This window comes from Pleurodeles waltl, chromosome 4_2 (genome assembly GCF_031143425.1).
Source record: "Pleurodeles waltl isolate 20211129_DDA chromosome 4_2, aPleWal1.hap1.20221129, whole genome shotgun sequence".
Classification (NCBI taxonomy): Eukaryota; Metazoa; Chordata; class Amphibia; order Caudata; family Salamandridae; genus Pleurodeles; species Pleurodeles waltl.
In genome coordinates this window covers 614485908-614506079 of record NC_090443.1, presented here as the reverse complement: position 1 = coordinate 614506079, position 20172 = coordinate 614485908, and the positions used below count along the sequence as shown (strand labels likewise).

At 49.5% G+C, this 20172-nt stretch overlaps 1 protein-coding gene across 2 annotated transcripts in view; it reads left to right on the top strand.

Annotated features, from left to right (window-relative positions):
- The window catches only part of OLFM3 (olfactomedin 3), a 645496-nt gene that overhangs the window by 392736 nt on the left and 232588 nt on the right, over positions 1 to 20172 (top strand). For both annotated transcript variants that reach the window (XM_069232188.1, XM_069232187.1), the window contains exon 2: positions 7618 to 7764. In XM_069232188.1, coding sequence (XP_069088289.1) covers positions 7618 to 7764 — 147 coding nt within the window. The remainder of the gene's footprint in view (positions 1 to 7617; positions 7765 to 20172) is intronic.

The window sequence follows — 20172 nt, the reverse complement described above, 5'->3', positions numbered from 1 at the left end:
TAATGGCTTATTAATTTGAATTGATGAGCATATGTTTGATTAATGTAGTAATATGTCATATTAAGGGTTATGCATTATGTATTAGCTTTGTTAATCATATGGCCTTAACTTATCGAGGTCTTGGCCTAGTAGCATGGGCTCATGTCAAGCTGCATTTCTTAATCGACTTTTAAAATGGATGCTTAGAGAATTAAATTGTGATTTTCCACTGTGCTGACTAAAAGCTTGTAGCTAAAAGTCTTTCTCGTGAGAACCGCTTATCTAGGAGATGATGTGTTTGCTAGTGCAACAATGTTTAATCTAATGTGTGTGAGACTGGCTTTCCGAGGCTAGGACAATACTGACTGGAGTATAAGCTGCAATATTGTTACCTGATATGCTCAATGACCAGAACAAAATAGATGTGACCCAATCATCGACATGTGAACCATTGTTAGAAATGGGGTCTTTGGTTCGCAGTCAGGTTACACCCAGTCCAAGAAAGGACCCTCTCTCTAGTCAGGGTATTTTACACACAATCCAAATTACCCTGTGCCCACCCTCTGTTAGCTTGGCACTGAGCAGTCAGGATTAACTTAGAAGGCAACGTGTAAAGCATTTGTGCAAGAAATCATACAATAACACCGTATAACACCACAAAAATATACCACACAGTGTTTAGAAAAATATAGAATATTTATCTAGTTAAATGCAGGTCAAAAACAATCAAGATTCAATAAGTACACGTTGAAAGATCACTTAGAAATGATATAGAAAGTCTTTAGTTCTTAAAAAGCAACAATGTCTCTTCCGCCGCACACAGACGATGCGTCTGAGTTTTCACGCTGGGCAGGCTTTGCGTCGCTTTCCTGCGCATAGACTGGGATCCTCTTCGGGTTGTGGGGTTTTTGAACCCCCTGGGGACAATGCGTTGAAATCCTGGGCATGCAGGACGAAGTCGCAGGAGCTGGGTCGATCCAGTGGCCATGCTTAGAAATTTCTGCTGCACAGCTGATTTATATCAGATTTCAAAAATTCACACTGTACTGTTATGTGCATTTTTAAGATGCACTATCACCATTGAGAACCCACTGGTGCTGAGCAGGCATGTGTGCCTAGCCCTACCTATAATAGGTAAGCTAATTGAAAAGGCAGGAATTCCACATTTGGTGAAATTCAAGAAGAGAGAAGAAGGCTCTGATATGGAGTGGGATGCCATTCAATGCTCTAGGAGTGATGTAACAGAACTCTCATTCTCCTGACCAGGTTCTGTTTATGCTTTGGATATGCACAAGTAGGAGACCTGCAGAGTGGAGGTGTCTGGGTGGATGGTGGTAAGAAATGTGTGGTAGGTAAGGCCTAAGTTATTTAGTGCCTGTCTGTGTGTTTGAGGAGTTTGGAAAGAGCACGTTTATGTATCAAGAGCCAGAGGACCTCCATGAAGTGTGGTGTGATGTGAGTTCTGTGTGGGAGGTTAAGGATGAGTATGGCTGCTGAGCTCCGAATCGTTTGTGGTCTTCTAGACAGCTGCTTGGTGATCCCGACACGAGGGTATTCTACTTGATCGGCATCAGGGCATGAGCAACAATTTGTCTTGTGTTGCATGGGTGAAATTTGAAGATCTAACTCAGCATCCTCGGGTTGTGTAAGCTGGATGCAGTGGTGGTGTTGACCTATGCAGCCATGACCAATTTGCCAATTTGCTGTACTGCGGTTCCCGACATGGGTTCTGGGTGTGGGTGTTATTCCAAGTGCAGCCGGCCACCAGTTTAAGTACTGTGGTGAGGTGTCCTTGCTGATGATCTCTACTTCTATAGTCGGTGTTGCGCTTGAGACAGCTTTCATCTAGATAGCAACTTTGGTCATGCAGGCAGTGAAACTGTTTCTTGTGTTGGAGATCTTGTCCAAGAGTATGAGTTGCATGTCTTCAGCATAGCAGATGATGTTGATATCATGTGTGCAGATGATGTTGACTAGAGGGATCGTGTATATTTTGAAGAAGCAAGGGCTGAGCGATGAACCTTGAGGCACTCCGCAGACAGGTGTGCAGGCTTCAGAAGAGTAAAATGTCAGACTGACACCCTGCATAATATCCATGAAGAAAGAACAGATTCAGTGGAGAGCAGGTTTTTGGATGCCAACTTTGTGTGGGCATCTTAGGAGAATGGGGTGTGAGACTGTGTCAAATGCTGTAAAAAGGCCCAAGAGAATAAAGGCTGCTTGTCTCCTGTCAGGGATCATGCAGCTATTGTTTGTGGCAGTGATGAGTGCTTTTTCAGTATTGTGGTTGGGTCTTAATGTAGACTGTGTGGTATCCAGGAGCTGGTGCTTTCTGCGGGGGTACATGAGGTATTGGTTGATTAGTTTCTCTAATACCTTTGCCAGGCATAGTTGGAGGAAGATGGGTCTGTAGTTGGAAGTCATGGCTGGGTCATCAGATGGTTTCTTGAGCAGGGGCATTACAGTGACATGTTTCCAGAAGTCTGGAAATATGGCTGAGTCAATGGATTGGTTGAAGCTGACTTCATTGATAGGAAGGAATCCCTTGGTTAAGGCATGGTGGGAACACAGCTCAGATGGTACTTCCGAGTGGATAACTTTGTGGTGGCAGCAAGTCTGTTCATGGTGACTGTAGGTCACACGTTCAGGGTTTGTTCTTCGGTGGTGTTTGAGCTGTCACCTTGATGGGGTCTGGTTCAGGGTCAAATGTGTGCTGCATGAAGGTGACTATTTTTAGAGTACAATTTGAGAGCTTCTTGCAAGGGTTTTGAGGGTGAGTAATATTGCTAGATGTGGCAGGTGATGTGGTGAAATCTTTGTTGATGGTGAAACTTTCCTGCTGTTAGTGCCAGCATTGGTGTGATATGCAAGAGCTGTGTGCCATATCTGCTCGTGGGAGTGCCATGGGGCTGATTTGAATATGTCTTTATTGGTGATGTCTTGGGGTGATCAGGCTCTTACCATAGGATTGCACTTGATGGGAGCAAGTGTTTTAGCCCATGCTGTGATCTATCTGTTGATGTGTTTGATGACTTTCAGCAAGTTGCTTGTGTGCTTCAACTGGTGTGTGGAGGGGGGAGCCCACTTTTCTTCTGTAATGCTTTTCCAGTTGCAGTGGGTGGTTCCAGTTGTTTTAGGTCTGTAGTGGTGTGGGATGGGTATGCTGAAACTGATGACAGCATTGTCTGTTCAGGTCATAGTTGCTGGCTTGTCAACTGTGATGTTGCTGATTGAGAACGAAATGAGGTCCAATAGGTATTCAGCAATGTAGGTGGGTTTGGTAATGTGCTAGGCAAGGCCAAGGTTTCCAAGGCTTTATGAAGAGCCATAGGGTTGGGTGGTGCGGTCTTCTAGTTAAAAGTGAAGGTCTCTGAGGAAGACAAAGGTGCTGATTATAATGAGGGTGGCAACAATGTCTGTAATGTCGCTGGCAAAAGAGATAAAGCATTCTGTTGGTCTGGATAACAGGGTTCCACCCAGGGAGACGTTGGGTGTGATGTGTATCTTGAATGTGAAGTGTTCTATGTAGCCAGTGGGGGTGTTCATGTAGGTGGTGCAGCAGATTGTATCTTTGAATATGATGGTGACTCCACCTCTGGGCTTTGCCTGGTTATCTTGCAGCCAGCAGGGCTGACTGTAGTGATTTCTATTGCAGAGGTTGGGTTTAGCCATGCTTCCATGAGGAAGAGCAGATCTGTAGCAGGGTTATGCATTCGGTCCCATCTCTCTGTGGCATATTCGGTGAGTGAGTTTGTGTTGAGGAGCTAGCACATGAGTGTGGCATATTGTATGGGTGGTGTTTAGCCTGTATGAGAGTGGGTGGCTGATTTGTGTGATTGTGGATGAATGGGGTGTTGGGTGCTGTTTGTGCAGGAGTGGTGGGTATAGAGTATAGGAGAGTGCATAAGAACTTGCAGGAGAAGCATGTAAAAGCATGTTCCATGTTGTGTGGTGTGGCAGCTGTGCAGCAAGCGGCAGCTGAGGATAAGAGCACAGAAGAGCCTGGCAGGGTAGTGGTGGGTAAAGGGAGAACCAGGGTTCCTGGCACTGGGTGCAGTCCTGGTGCAGACGGGCACAGGTGGGCTTATCTTGGGTTTGTCTTTGTTGTGCCAGTGGCATGACTGCTGTGTATCTGCATTGCAGCCACCATTGTGTAGGTACTGGGATTGGCAAGCAGCACAGGGTGCTATGGATGGGAAACCAGTGATATCTCTTCCTACGCAGATGGCTGATGCAAAAATCTGTAACAACAGGACAAATGGCTTTCACATAAATTTGACATTTAGAGAGAAGAACAGGTTCAACAAGATGAGACCTAACACTAAGAATAAACTCCATGTTTTTCTAATATTCCCAAATTTACAAGAGGTGAAAATGGAGAGCTGGAGAGAATATCTGGCATGGGAGGGCATTTTTAAGGAAGTTGATTAATTGGTTTAAGGTTCCTTTACAGATGTACTTTACAACATGGAGCTTGTCCAATTTGTGGGAAAATGTGGGGTTAATATAGTTGTAACAGCTCTCACATGAAATTGCATTGCATTTTTCCTGTTAAGGAAACACTATTTGGTTTAGCTCTCCTTTTGGCTTTGTTTTTTTATTCCCCTCAGAAAATGAGTACTAGCAAATCCAATAAATCTGGCATTGGAGAGCGTGAAGTGTGTTTTGTGAAGCACATATATTAGAAATTAAACGTTTATAAGGAAAAACGAGATAGTACATTTAAAAAATCTCAAAGAGGAATTTGGCCCACCAGTAGAAGTGAAGTGTACCACTTTTTAGGCTGCATATACAATCAAGCAAAACGTCTTTACTTGCAGTGCAAGAGAGCCCATGGCTGAAATGGGCTGACCCATTATCACAAGCTGTTGGGAGTGGCTAGAGGAAACACAATGTAAATGTCAATTTAACAGATACATGGATATGATACCTCGCCCTACACTCCATATGTAAGTATATATTTATACATTTCTAAATATTTTTTTTGCATAAGGCAGGCGAGGCAATAAAACTGCCTCTAGGCCAGACCTAAAAATGATATCCCTGTGAGCGTTTTAGTTGAAGAGTACAGAAGAAGTGGGATGATCTTCAAAACATTTATGTCAGGAATTAAAAGTAATTGGCAAATTGGACTAATACACGCAATAGAAATGTAGTGGTCTTTAAACTCTACTAGAACGAAGCGAACCAGTAGAGAGCATCGTTAGAAATAAAGGAGAAAAGAAAATATATAAAAGGACCAGCAGACTTCCCACTGCATTCCACGCATAACTAGACGTAATAAGGCTAATTAAGACCGTTTTCAGCTCGGTGACTAGTGGTTGCCAATGTTGTCCCACAACTTAACAGAAAGTAAAACGTCCCTCCATCTAGGCACCCATTCCTGTTGGATGTGCTCCAGAGTCAGGTTTACAATTTATCGAGGCCAATCAGACGATTGCCCACGGAATTAAAGGTTCAGGATGCGTTTGTGATTGTATTTCTTCTTTTTTTGGAAGTGAAAAAATAGTCGAGGAAACAGATGTAAGGTTAAACAAATTAATTGAGTAACAAGGAGATACATTTTCCACATTAGCCATTTTAAAAGAATGCTCTGGACGAAACAAACATTTTAATCAACTTGAAAGGCTCAATCATCCTGCTGCCCACTTTTTAGCACAGTGTAATTTGGAATGTCTGGATTTATATTTGAAAAGGTTTGCAGTGCTTTGTTATGCCAAGGAAAAAGTGGCTTCATTTTCTTTTATCACAACAAGTGCAAGAAGACTTTTTCCATGCAAATTCTGCGATTTGTACGGTCCTCACTATAATTGAAATTATTCAACAGTGCAAGTACTTTGTTCCTACAATAAACCTCATTAATTGGTTTTCTAAGAGCAACACCAAAAGATTTTCCTACAGGTTTTTAGCAAACTAATAACACCTGGCATTTTACTGGTTGCATGTATTTTGCTACATATTTAAAGTGCTTCATCAGATACATTCTAAAGCCTAATTAGGCACTTTCCAGTTGTTTCTAAGGAAACTGCTGCGAAGGTGTTGCAGATGGTGCTAATAAAATACGCTGTCAAAAAATCAAATATCCATACGCCCTACCACATGCCGAACATAATGAACATTTAAAACGTAGACATTTTGAGAACTTGAGCGTGATTTTTTTAATGTTATGTAACCTTGTGAGTATTAGATATAGGTTATGCACCTTCATTGTGTACTATTTGGGTCCCTAAAGTAGGGCTGTGCTTTAGGTCTGTGGACCTCCACTTTATCATTACTAGAACCTGGGGACCCCTCACTGAATCATAATTGGAATCTGGGGACCCCCGCATTGAGTCATAACTGAAAGCTGGGGACCTAATCTGTTAATATGTTTTAATTTTCTAGGCAGTCGCAGACCCCTGAGAAGGCTTCGCGGAACTCCAGGGGTCCCCGGATCACAGGTTGGGAACCACTGCTTTAGGTGCTTCTGTCTCGTTTACAAGCAGAAATTAATTTAATAAAGTTAACTGGCCCAGATAAAATTTGCCCGTCCAGCCCCCTGATAATGGGGGTCATTCCGACCCTGGCGGTTGACTACCGCCAGGGCCGGGGACCGCAGATGCACCGCCAACAGGCTGGCGGTGCATCCATGGGCATTCTGACCGCGGCGGTACAGCTGCGGTAAGAAACGGCAAACCGGCGGTGTCCCGCCGGTTTCCCGCCGGTTTCTCGCTGCCCTAGGGAATCCTCCATGGCGGCGCTGCAGGCAGCGCCGCCATGGGGATTCCGACCCCCTTACCGCCAGCCTGGTTCTGGCGGTTTTGACCGCCAGAACCTGGCTGGCGGTAATGGGTGTTGTGGGGCCCCCTAACAGGGCCCCACCAAGATTTTCAGTGTCTGCCAAGCAGACACTGAAAATCGCGACGGGTGCAACTGCACCCGTCGCACCCCTTCCACTCCGCCGGCTCCATTCGGAGCCGGCATCCTCATGGAAGGGTGTTTCCCGCTGGGCTGGCGGGCGGCCTTCTGGCGGTCGCCCGCCAGCCCAGCGGGAAACTCAGAATTACCGCAGCGGTCTTTTGACCGCGCAGAGGTATTCCGCCGCCCGCCAAAGTCAGAATGACCCCCAATATGTCTGCAGATCGACCAAAGGTAGATATGCCTTTCTGTTTATCCACTGCCTACCTGTAAATACAAAATTTGTTTTTGAATCTTTTTGGGAATGGAACGAAACTCATTTATGCCACACCAAGCACAGTCCTGACAATGATATACAGTGCTGTCCGACCATAGAGGCTTTCCTTTGGTTGGACACACCCACATTTACCATTATCATTGCGCAGACAACCGTCCCTGATACGTCCCTAAATGTACTTGGAACTTCCGTTTGGTAGTATACAGACAAGACTTCTGTAATGTGGAAGTAACATTTAAGAAGTAACAAAAATGAACAGGGATTGAATGCAGAAATGCAACACAAGGTGGAGTGCCCCTGATACCGCCGTAAATGCAATTGAAGCGTCAATCAGACATATGACTTCTGTAATGTGGGCAATAGGATTTAATAAATAACAGTAGTTATCATGGAACGAATGCAGAAAATAATACATACCATACTGGGTGTGCAGATTTAGGACATTTTTGTTTTTTCTCACACAGGCACAAGTAAGTCCAAAGGAGGGGTGGCAAGTTTACAGCTCCGCACAGGATTCGGACGGGAGATGTATTTGCACTGTTGTTGCACCAGAGCAAAATCTATGCTCTAGGGATGCCAAAAGTAAGCAGCTAAAACAACTCTTAGAGAAGGTAAGTTTGGTAATCTCGAGCTCCATTTTTGTTATATTGTGCCAACTGTATTAGTACATATACAATAGTTGTATCTTCAATCAGCCACAGTGAATTATATGTGGTTTACATTTCTATTAAGAATCCATGATACATAAGTGCCAATGTACTTGCATGAAAATGTGTCTTTTCGTAAGGGTCTGAGAAGTATTAAGGCTGGGAGAATACACCTTTTTATTCAGCGTTCTACTATTTGGGCAGTACTAAGTAAAACTCTCTCATTTAGAACCAAGTATAATATTAAATGTTTTTGTTTGATCTTTGTATATGCAGTTTAGTCATGTCTGGAGGTTTAAAATATTACATCATGCTCTTCTGCCAAGGGAACATTCTACCTTAAATGTCTTAGATAATCACCAATGGTAAAGTCAGATTTTATTGTTACAATTCTGAAAATGCTACTTTGTGAATGTTGAATTTTCCTGCTCTTCGACCTGTGTGCCTGCAGCCTGTCTCCAATATCCATCTGGGGTAGAGTGACAGTTGGCTTGTGTATTCCCTCTAGAGAGTCACACACAAAGGGAGCAAAGTTGTGAATGATGGGCTGTCAACATCCTGATGGGCATCCTTGGCAGGATGGGAAGGAGGAGTTGACCATAGCCTCATATTTACAGCTGAATAAGCTGTATCCTGACCCCACACAGAGGACTGCTGAGTCTGTAGCCAAGGCAGGCAGGGAGGACCTCTGTGGACTTCAAAGCCCTTTAATGAAGTCTTCCCCACATCAAAGGGATCACTGGGTATACAAACTAGATTTTGGATCCTACCAACTCACTCAGTACACTTCTGAACCTGCGGATGCTCTGCCAGGAAGAAGGACTGCTGTGTTACTGCAAGGACTGCTACTCTGCTGGACTGCTGTTCTGGAAGAACTGCTTTCTTGCTGTGGTGACCAGCTGCCTGCTGCCTGCTGCCCTCCTTGCCTGGGTGAGAAGGACTGGACCCACAGAACTTGAACGTAGAACCAGAGTGACTCCAAGGGCTCACTGACTTGTCTCCTGTTCTGCGGAAGTCTCAGGAACACAAAGGGCTTCCAACCCATCACCTACAACACTTGGACTCTACCATCTGTGAGTCTTGCCCTGCCAAGTGGTACCAGTCCAGTCCTGGGCTCTTGAAAGCAGGGATAAAGTGCTGTTCCAGTCCAGAATCCATTCATCAGTACGGCCGCACCTCTCAGAACCAGCGCATCTCCATTAATGATGACACATCGCCACTGATATGAGGTTCGAATGTATTGCATCGCTGTCAGTATGGTGCAGCACCTTCAGTTCCGACACATCTTTGACTGGGTGATTCAGAGCTGATGCAACACCCGTATCCCAAGGATCGATGATGATGCCTCCTTTGCTCCTCGCATCTTGTTCTTGACGTCGACGCTACCGTGAACCAAGGTACGGTTCCAGCAGGCCAAGACTAGTCCTTGTATCTGACCCACACTCCATGGCAATCAGCCTGACTTTTCAGATTTGACCCACTTCAGTGTGACCAGATAGCCTATTTGTGCTTTCCGCTTTTACGCACTACAATTCAGTTTATTTAAAAAAAAATCATATCCAAACTTCTACTTATTGGATTTTTGTAATTTTGGTCTTGTTCTGCTCCTTAAATGAAGCTCCGATTTCTAACCAGGTGTGGTATTTTTTGTGTGGTGTTTCCACGGTATTACTGTTTGAAATGTTGCACAAATACTTAGCACATTGCTTCTTGAGTTAAACTGACTGCTCTGTGCCCAGCTACCAGGGGGTAAGCACAGGTTAATTAAGCGTGTGTTGTGATTTACCATGACAAGGATTGTGCTTCCTGTTCTGATAGGGAGTGTACCTCTGTCAATTGGAAGCTGTGTTTTTAACAACCATGATCAGTGCTTTGCTCATGGAGGTACTGTTGCTAGAGCTGATGGAGCTCTAGCATCAGCTTATACTTGCAATAATTGCTGTGCTAACCCTTCAGTGTAGGTGTCATAAAATTCTACAGGGAGGCCATCTGTACTGGGAGTCCTACGCTTTGTCACTTATTTGAAGGCCAGTCCAATCTCTAGGATAGTTATTGGCGCATCCAGACCTAATTGCTGAGTTTCAGTGATGTTTGGTACTGTTATTTAGTCTATAAGGGAATGGGGACATCCTGCAGGGTCTCGTAATAAGCAAACAATACAGTATTAATTCCCTGTTGTGTGTTCACTAATGGCTCATCTGGAGCATAGATAACACTTATTGGGTTCCTTGATGTGTCCTCCATGCCAGTGATTCGTAAGGGGTTGTGATCTGACAATGTCCAGCCCATGTATTCTGCAATGTGACCTTAATTTGGGCCCTACTGAAGACTATGGCCCTCATTACAACATTGGTGGTAAATGCCGCTTACCGCCGTGCAGAAGACCACCAACACACCGCCACGGGCGTGAAAATCCGCCACAGCAATTATGACCCACAGTTTTTAATCTGCCAAAATCTAGACACCCACACAAGTCCGCCACACCAAAGGTCAGTGATAAACTGGCGAAAACAAAACCTCCACCGTCACGCCGACAGAAATACGCCCACACTATCACGACCCATGAATCCACGCGACGGTCTTTCAACCGCAGTATTCCATTGGCGGTACACACCCGCCGCGCTCAAAATACACACACATGAACAAAACAGCCACATTGGACGAATCAAAATAAACACACCTGAGACACATACACATACCACTCCCACACACCCAATACAATATAAAACACACACCCACATCACCCACAAACCCCTACGACCACAATTGAGAAAGAAGCACACAGAGAGACACCACCATCAACAATACTAGCATCCACAGGCACACAACACCATCAACCACAGAACTTCCACACACCTCACACAACACCCCACTACATATCAGCACACTTATCACCCCACACTCCACCCCACACATCACCTACACCACCCCATGGCACGGCAAAGACACCCCAGGTTCTCGGAGGAGGAGCTCAGGGTCATGGTGGAGGAAATCGTCCGGGTAGAGCCACAGCTATTCGGATCACAGGTGCAGCACACCTCAATTGCAAGGAAAATGGAGCTATGGCGAAGAATAGTGGACAGGGTCAACGCAGTGGGACAGCACCCAAGAAATCGTGAGGACATCAGGAAGAGGTGGAACGACCTACAGGGAAAGGTGCATTCCGTGGTCTCAAGACACCACCTGGCAGTTCAGCGGACTCCCACCTCCTCCCCCACAACTAACAACATGGGAGGAGCAGGTCTTGGCGATTCTGCATCCTGAGGGCCTCGCAGGAGTAGTTGGAGGAATGGACTCTGGTAAGTCAAATCTTAACTATTACATCCCCCACCCTACCTGCATGCCAGCACATACTCCCACCCTCACCCTCACCCCCAGCACTCCAACTCCTCACATATGTCCCAACATCACAAACCACCCATCCCAACACCAAGCCCTGCATGCAACAACAAAGCATGGACACCCATCACTAAAGCATTACCACTGCACATACCCATACACCCCCCTAAACCATCATCACACAAGGACCCACACAGGAATGCAAGCACTGGCGTTCACGGTCACCCACCCATTGCAGACCATGCCACACACAGATGTAATAAACATCCTTTTATACCCCTTTAGGACCCCTACCCAACGTCACCGGACAGGAGGGTCCACACATGTCCACACCACCAACAGAAGAGGCCCACAGTGATGACAGCAGCTCTGTCCAACTGGATCCTGATGACCAGCCCGGCCCATCGGGGACCTCGGGACAGTCGGTTCCCATCACACAGTCACAGGCCACTACAGAGCTTCCCCCCTCTGGAAACACCAGCACAGCTCCCACCCAGCGAGCCCATACCTCCGTCCCCAGGACACGTCAATCAGCAGTGTGTCCACCACTACAGGGAACTCAGACTACCCCACCACCACAACAACAACAGGGATCTGGGGGCAGTGGTAGTGAGCACACAGTCCAGGGGACGGAGGCCCAGGAACACAGGGGAACTGGGAGGGCTGCTGTGCGACAGGGGGTGGACAAGCCAGGGGAACCTACTCTCCACGAGGCCCTCTCCTCCATCATGGGAGCCTACCACCACTCCCAGGAGACTGGCCAAGTTTCTGGAGACCCAGCGCCTGCAGGAGGAACAGTATATGGGCTTCAGGGAGGAACTCAGAACCATCAGCTCCACCCTGGGCACCATCGTAGGGGTGCTGAAGGAAGTACTCAACACCAGGAGGGACACTGTGGCGCTACAAGGGGGCCCCTGACACTAGTATCAATGGACGACCCACCACCTCCGCCGGCGCAAGTGGACAGGACGCCCGCCACAGGACCACCACACCAGCACCCCAGCCCCTGGAGAGGGAGAACCACCCCGCAAACAGTCCTTGAGATCCAGGACAAAGACAGAGCACAATGCCAAGACCCCCGCCAAGAAATGAGACCACCCTGATTGTCATCCTACTGTCCCACTTTGTCACCCTGTCCATACTTAAACTGCCCCAGCTCCACTTCCTATGCCCATATGTGCAATGCACCTGTGAGACTAATAGACTGGACTCTGCCATGGACATTCCTCCGCCATCACCCCTCACCATTTTACTACCCCCTCCAATATTGAGCACTTAAATAAACACACTTAAAGCAGAAAACAATCTGGAGTCTGTCTGTGATTTCGAAATAGTGTATTAGCAATTAAAGTGACAAAATGTTCTTTCAATTGTAATGTCAACATACCTATGTCACACAGCTCTAGTCCATGAGGAATCTAAGCAGATGTCACACAGTGGGACCCACATCTGTGAAATCGTAAGGGAAAGTGACAACTCAGTGACCATACACTGGGTGAAAACGAGAGATAGTAGAGAGGCAGTAGTGTATAAGTACATGTAGTAGGCAGGTCTGTACTCTTACCTGTGTCTCACTGGAAATATTGCTGGATCACTGAGTCCCTGTTTTTCATGTCTTCTTCCTCTGCTTCCTCGTCTTCACTGTCCACAGGCTCCACAGCTACCACAACACCGCCATCTGGACCATCCTCCTGCAGAAAAGGCACCTGTCGTCGCAAAGCCAAGTTGTGAAGCATACAGCAGGCCACGATGATCTGGCACACCTTCTTTGGTGAGTTGAATAGGGATCCACCTGTCATATGGAGGCACCGGAACCTGGCCTTCAGGAGGCCGAAGGTCCGCTCGATCACCCTCCTAGTTCGCCCATGTGCCTCATTGTAGCATTCCTCTGCCCTTGTCCTGGGATTCCTCACTGGGGTCAGTAACTATGACAGGCTGGGGTAACCAGAGTCACCTGCAAATGGTGAGGGACAACTGTTAGACACGCACTAACCTGTAGGGATATCCCCAGACCCAGACAACCATTCCCACTGTCTTGCTTCCAGGTGCTCACCTAATAGCCACACACGGTGCCTCTGTTGCTGACCCATCACATAAGGGATGCTGCTATTCCGCAGGATGTAGGCGTCATACACTGAGCCAGGGAACATGGCATTCACATGGGAGATGTACTGGTCTGACAAACATACGATCTGTACATTCATGGAATGATAACTCTTCCAGTTTCTGTACACCTGTTCACTCCTGTGGGGGGGGTACCAAAGCCACATGGGTCCCATCAATGGCACCTATGATGTTGAGGATATGTCCCAGGGCATAGAAATCACCTTTCACTGTAGGCAAATCCTCCACCTGAGGGAAAACAATGTAGCACCGCATGTGTTTCAGAAGGGCAGACAACACTCTGGACAACACGTTGGAAAACATAGGCTGGGACATACCTGATGCTATGGCCACTGTTGTTTGAAATGACCCATTTGCAAGGAAATGGAGCACTGACAGCACCTGCACTTGAGGGGGGATTTCTGTGGGATGGCGGATTGCTGACATCAGGTCTGGCTCCAACTGGGTACACAGTTCCAGGATTGTGGCACAGTCAAGCCTGTATGTGATAATCACATGTCTTTCCTCCATTGTCGACAGGTCCACCAACGGTTGGTACACCGGAGGATGCCTCCATCTCCTCACATGTCCCAGCAGACGGTGCCTATGAAGGACAACAGCGAGCACGGAGTCAAACAACTCAGAGGTAATTACCCACAGTTTACACAGAACACCTTTAATACACAAAAAGTGGCCTGTATGTGTGTTGAGTCTAGGCCTAGGTATGTGTGGCATAGTTGTAAATGAAGCCATGTGGGCCCCTGAAATGGCGGCTGCCTGACATCTAAAGTGGGACAATGGGATGGGAGGTAACTGCGCTGGCGTTGTACACCGTTGCGGTAGGCGGTCGAAGACCGCAGCGCAATGCTGCATTGGTTAACATTGGACCCTATGGGTCCCAGGAGCCAATGACGATGTACGCCGGCAGTGACGGTATGCACCGCCGCGGACGTGACCACCATTTTCTATCTGTTGAATCACTCGATACCTGATCTTCGACAGGAGAGGACCTACACTGCAAGTGCTGCTGTGACCTCGGTCTGGAAGAGACAATGGCTCGAGTGTCTGGGGAAAGGGCCCCTGCCTTCACATCGGAGGAGTTGGAGAAACTTGCATGAAATGACGGTGAATGCATGTGCCACATGGCAAGGGTAGGGATGGGGGCCAATCACTTTGACGGTGCAGTTGGCAATAACTTACTCTTCCCCCTGTACATTTCATGTAGCACCCACCAGAAAAAAGATATTTGGCGTGCCATCGCCAAGGACGTCCGGACCCTAGGGGTCTACCACAGACGGAGCACCCACTGCCGGAAAAGATGGGAGGACATTCGCCGCTGGAGCAAGAAGACGGCGGAGGCTCAGCTGGGGATGGCCTCCCAACGTGGGAGGGGTGCCCGTCGCACCATGACCCCCCGATGTTTAAGATCCTGGTGGTGACCTACCCGGAGTTGGATGGGTGCTTGAGGGCATCACAGCAGCAACAAGGGGGTGAGTACACTCTCATTCTGCTGACTTTGCGCGCAGTGGAGGGGTCTGGGTGGGGGAGGTGGGCTGTGGGTTTCCATAGGCCAGGGCGAGTTCCGTAGGCAAGGTCCCTCCGTAAGGCAGGCCATGTGGAACCCCACCTCTGTAGAGTGCCAAGTACACCTAGTCATGCCCCTGTGTCATCTATGTGTGCAGATGTCATCTATAGCCTTGTAGGCCATTTCCCAGGAATTGAACAGTGGAGCCCAAGAGCGTGGCGTAGTGCAGGGGGCTTCTGTGTCTGTCGTGTCCGCCAGCAGTAGCGGTAATGCATGCACTGAACATGTCTTTCTTCTGTCGTCCCCCCCTTTTTGTGGTCGCCCTGTTCTTGTGTGCATTAGCATCATAAGGCGGAGGAGCAGTGTCACCGGAGCACCAGGGGGCTGCATCTCACATGGCCATGGAGGGCCACACTATGGACTCGGACTTCTCCAGTGGGACGGAGGGCGAGGGGAGCTCCGCGGCGGGGACAGGAGCTGAGACCAGTGACACAGACTCATACTCTGATGGGAGCTCCCTTGCGGTGGTGGCAACATCTGTGCCACCCCCATCTACAGGTACAGCTGCCACCACCACCCTCCCAGCAGCCCTTCAGCCTTTGCCCCGTACCCGCTCACCCGGAGGGTGGGCATCACCTTCACCCCAGGTACCTCAGGCCCTGCCCCAGTCACCCCTGCTGCCCTCAGTGAGGAGGCCATTGACCTCCTCAGGTCCCTCACTGTTGGGCAGTCTACCATTTTGAATGCCATCCAGGGTGTAGAAAGGCAGTTGCAAAAAACAAATGCATTCCTGGAGGGTGTTCATTCTGGTCAGGGGGCCCTTCAGCGAGCTTTTCAGACTCTGGCCTCAACACTGATGGCAGCCATTGTCCCTGTGTCTAGCCTCCCCCTCCAACTTCCTCCACCCGACCCAATCCCCTTTACCCCAGCCTATCCCAAGCACACCTACAGACCAGCATGCACACAAGTCAACACACAAGGGAAACTCAGGCAAACATAAGCACCACACATGCCACAGGCACTCACACAAGCATCACACACATGCAGACACACCAACATCCACTGCCTCCACTGTGTCCCCCTCCTCCTCATCTCCCTCCTCCCTCCCTGTCTCGTCTACACTCACACCTCTACAGCCACTACCTCTACAGCCACTACGTCCCTCTCCAGCACACCCACCACCACACCACCACACCCTGCTCACGTGCAGTCACCACCCCCACTACCATTCACACGTCCCCTGTGTCCTCTCCCAGTGTGTCTGTGACGCCACCTCCCAAGATGCACAAACGCAGGCACACTCCCACCCAACAACCATCCACCTCACGACAGCCTCCAGCGCATGCACCTTCATCCAAAGTCAGCAAACGAACACCTTCTACAACCACCACCTCTTCCTCCACTCCCAAACCCCCTCCAGCTACCCGTCCCAGTGTGTCAAAAAAGCTTTTCCTTTCCAACCTTGACCTCTTTCCCACACCTCCCACACCCCGTCCATCTCCTAGGTCCAGAACTAGCACCTCAGCCACAACATCTCCGGGACCAGTGGTGCCTGTAGTCACTGGAATCTGGAGTGTACCGGCCACCAGGGCAGCCAGTGTGGCACGGAGCCACAGCACAGACAGTCCCCCACCTGTGAACCATCAGAAGTTGGCCAGTGCATGGCGGGAGAGGGGGAAGACCCCAGCCACCAAAGCCGCTCCCAGTTGTCCCGGTGGGAGTGTGGAGTCAGCTGTGACGCCTTCCAAGGTGGGGAAGGGCCACAAGAAACCCGGCAAGTCTGGGAAGAGCAGCACGGCGGAGAAGACCGCCATCATTCCCGCTGCCCAGGAGGCCATCTCCAGCACCAGCCCAGCTGCCCAGGACAGGACTGCCAGAACCAGCCCACCTGCCCAGGACAGGACCGCCAGCACAAGCCCAGCTGCCCAGGACAGGACCGCCAGCACCAGCCCACCTGCCCAGGACAGGTCCGCCAGCACCAGCCCACCTGCCCAGGACAGGACCGCCAGCACCAGCCCACCTGCCCAGGACAGGCCTGCCAGCACCAGCCCAGCTGCCCAGGACAGGACCGCCAGCACCAGCCCACTTGTCCAGGACAGGACCGCCAGCACAAGCCCAGCTGCCCAGGACAGGACCGCCAGCACCAGCCCACCTGCCCAGGACAGGACCGTCAGTACAAGCCGAGCTGCCCAGGACAGGACCGCCAGCACCAGCCCACCTGCCCAGGACAGGACCGCCACACCAGCCTACCTGCCCAGGAGGCCACCGCCAGCACAAGCCCACCTGCCCAGGAGGCCACCGCCAGCACAGGCCCAGCTGCCTAGGAGGCCACCGCCAGCACAAGCCCCGCTGGGCCATGAAGGACCGCCAGAAAAAGCCCCGCTGGGCCTTGAAGGACCGCCAGCAAAAGCCCCGCTGGGCCATGAAGGACCGCCAGCAAAAGCCCTGCTGGGCCATGAAGGACAGCCAGCAAAAGCTCCGCTGGGCCATGAAGGACCGCCAGCAAAAGCCCAGCTGGGCCATGAAGGACTGCCAGCAAAAGCCCCACTGGGCTATGAAGGACCACCAGCAAAAGCCTCGCTGGGCCATGAAGGACCGCCAGCAAAAGCCCCGCTCGGCCATGAAGGACCACCAGCAGCTGAGTCCCTGCAATGGAGACCGCCACCTCAAGCACCGCTGCACAGGGCACTGCCGTCTCAAGCACCGCTGAACAGGGCACCGCCGTGTAAAGCACCGCTGAACAGGGCACCACCGTCTCAAGCACCGCTGGCCCATGAGCGACAAGGGCACTGACGTAACTGAGTGCTTCACGGGGTGAATGATGCACTCTGGGCACAAAGCCCCCTCCAGAACCAGTGGAGAAAGGCATCCACTACCGCTGTCCTTAGCAGGATGAAGCACTCGGGGCACAAAGCCCCCTCCAGAACCAGTGGAGAAAGGCATCCACTACCTCTGTCCTTGGCAGGATGAAGCACTCTGGGCACCATGCCCCCTCCAGAACCAGTGGAGTCATCCACTTGAGAGACTGTGGCTTTGCACTCCCCAGGATTGAACAGTGGGCAAACCACCCACTGTAGAGACTCGAGAGACTGTGGCTTTGCACTCCCCAGGATTGAACAGTGGGCATGTGGCCCCCCTCGTGGATTTGGCATCGTGCACTCAAGCGGCTGAGGTGCCCCCCCTTTCCCTTCCCCTGAGGTGCCTGTTTAGTTGTTCTCTGATGCCCCTGCTGTGTTCCCTCCGTCATGGTCGGGGATCTTGTGTGGGCCTCGCCCATACCGTGTGGTCCCAGTGTTCCACGGACTTTATTAGAGCACTACCTGGACTACTATGCTTGGTATATATTTTGTACATGGTGTATATATATATTTCTGCCTACTTGCTTTTAATATATTACAATGGTTACACTCATTTCTATTGTCTTTGCATTCTTCCGGTGGGTTTGGGGGTGTAACTGTGATGTATTGATAGGCATTAGTGTGTGTGTTGTAGTGGGTGACGGTGGGGGTGTTGCGTGTGTGTGTCCCTGTTCTTTCCCTCCCCCCTCCCCTGTGTCGTAGGTGCAGTATTTACCGTGGTCTTCGCCACCAGCGTTCATGCTCCTGGTAGAGGAGCAGGAAGACTATTGCAGGTAGAATTTGGAGTTCCGGATCCATGGCGTCCTCGTGGGGTGTGTGGAGTTGAGCGTTTTTCCTTCGGTATTCTTGTTTCTGCCATGTTTTTATCCACGGTGAATCCGCCCCGGAAAAGGTGGCGGAATGGCCTGTTGTGATACTATGGGCGGTACATTGTCCTCCGTCTGTCTGTTGGCGGTGACCGCCAAGCTGTTTGTTTGAACCGCCGTGGCGGTCGGAGTGTTAAAGTGGCTGTCTTTGTTGGCGGTTTCCGCCACGGTCGTAATAGCACATTTTTTCCGCCGGCCTGTTGGCGGTCTTACCACCGCCTTATCACCGTCCGCCAGGGTTGTAATGACCACCTATGTCTTTTCTACTGGGCAGCCCATTTGCACCTGAGTAGTGAGAATATACTACACAGTGCAGGTGAAATGGCGTCCATATGTCTATACACGGAGGAGCATGGCCCTTTAGGTGCATTAGCCTAGAGTTGGCAGATGCCTCCACCCCAGACAACGGCAGAATGGACCTGTTCAGTGTCAGATCAAAGACACAATTAAAATCCCCACACTAGTTGGAATCTGTGTTGTGGTGAAAAGGGCAGGTAGAGACAAGTAGAAGGGGGACTGGGAAGTGTTTATGATGTATATCACCACTAAGGTGCTTGTGATGCACGCAAGGCAGTTCTTGCAATGTTGTTGGTGGCTATTTGAAGTCCTGCACCAGGGATGAAACAAGCAGCAGTCCCGATGCAGAGTGTGGTAAGGCTATGCGTTGTGCAGCTGCTCCGAAGCAGAGTTTCTGGTCGGTGATGAATCGCTCTGCAGCTCTGATGCATTGGTTCTGCTGGGACCACAGTTGGGGCTCGTACAGCACCTGCAGGCCCACGTACAAGAGTCCAAGAGTGGTGTGGCACCAAGATGGTAGGACTCACTGCTGGCAGAGTCCAGGTGCTGGGTAGAAGATGGGAAAAGGCTCTTCTGTGTCTGAGGCTTCTGGTCAGGGGGCCACCCAATTAGCCCTTAGAATCACTCAAATTTTCCTGCGTTCAAATGCAGGTCCAGTCCTTCACTCATGCAGTAGGGTAGCAGGGAAGAACAGGATGGCAGCAGAGTGACAGTCCTCCTTGCAGCAGATCATCACAGCAGTCACTCTTTTGAGCCTTCCTCTGGTCCACATGTGAACTGAAGAGTTGGGGTCTGAGGTCCAATATTTATTCCTGGTGCTCACTAAGTAGGGTAAGCTTCTAGAAGTTTCCCACCCCCCAGAGGTCCTCTACTCTGGCCCCAATTGTTTGGGCCACAAAAGAATATTGTCAAACCCTTTTTGAGAGTGACCAGACATAGCCCTTGTGATGTGCAAGTATAGTAGGTGACAGGTCCCACCTCTCATTAGCTCAGAGTGGCTCATGCCACCAATACCGAGCTTTTCTTTGCCACTGCATATGAGCAATATACAGAATACAACTGCCAACTTCACCTAATCATGTGAAACAGGATCAGGCAGCAGACACCAAATGGTTGGAACAAGGAAATGCCAATTGCCATTTTTAGAACCGTGAGTAAAAATCAGACTTTACCCTTAAAGAGGCTTTTAATTAGGCACCAGACTTGACCTGCTCCTACTTGAAAGTTTTCACTTATGAAATGTAATAAGGTAACCCAATTTTATCCTATGAGAGAGGTAGGCCTTGCAGATGTGAAAACTAATTCAGGAGTGTTCACTAGCAAAAAGTACATGTTCAACTTTTTAAATACACTGTACCCTATTGTCTGGGCAGTGAAAGGCCTA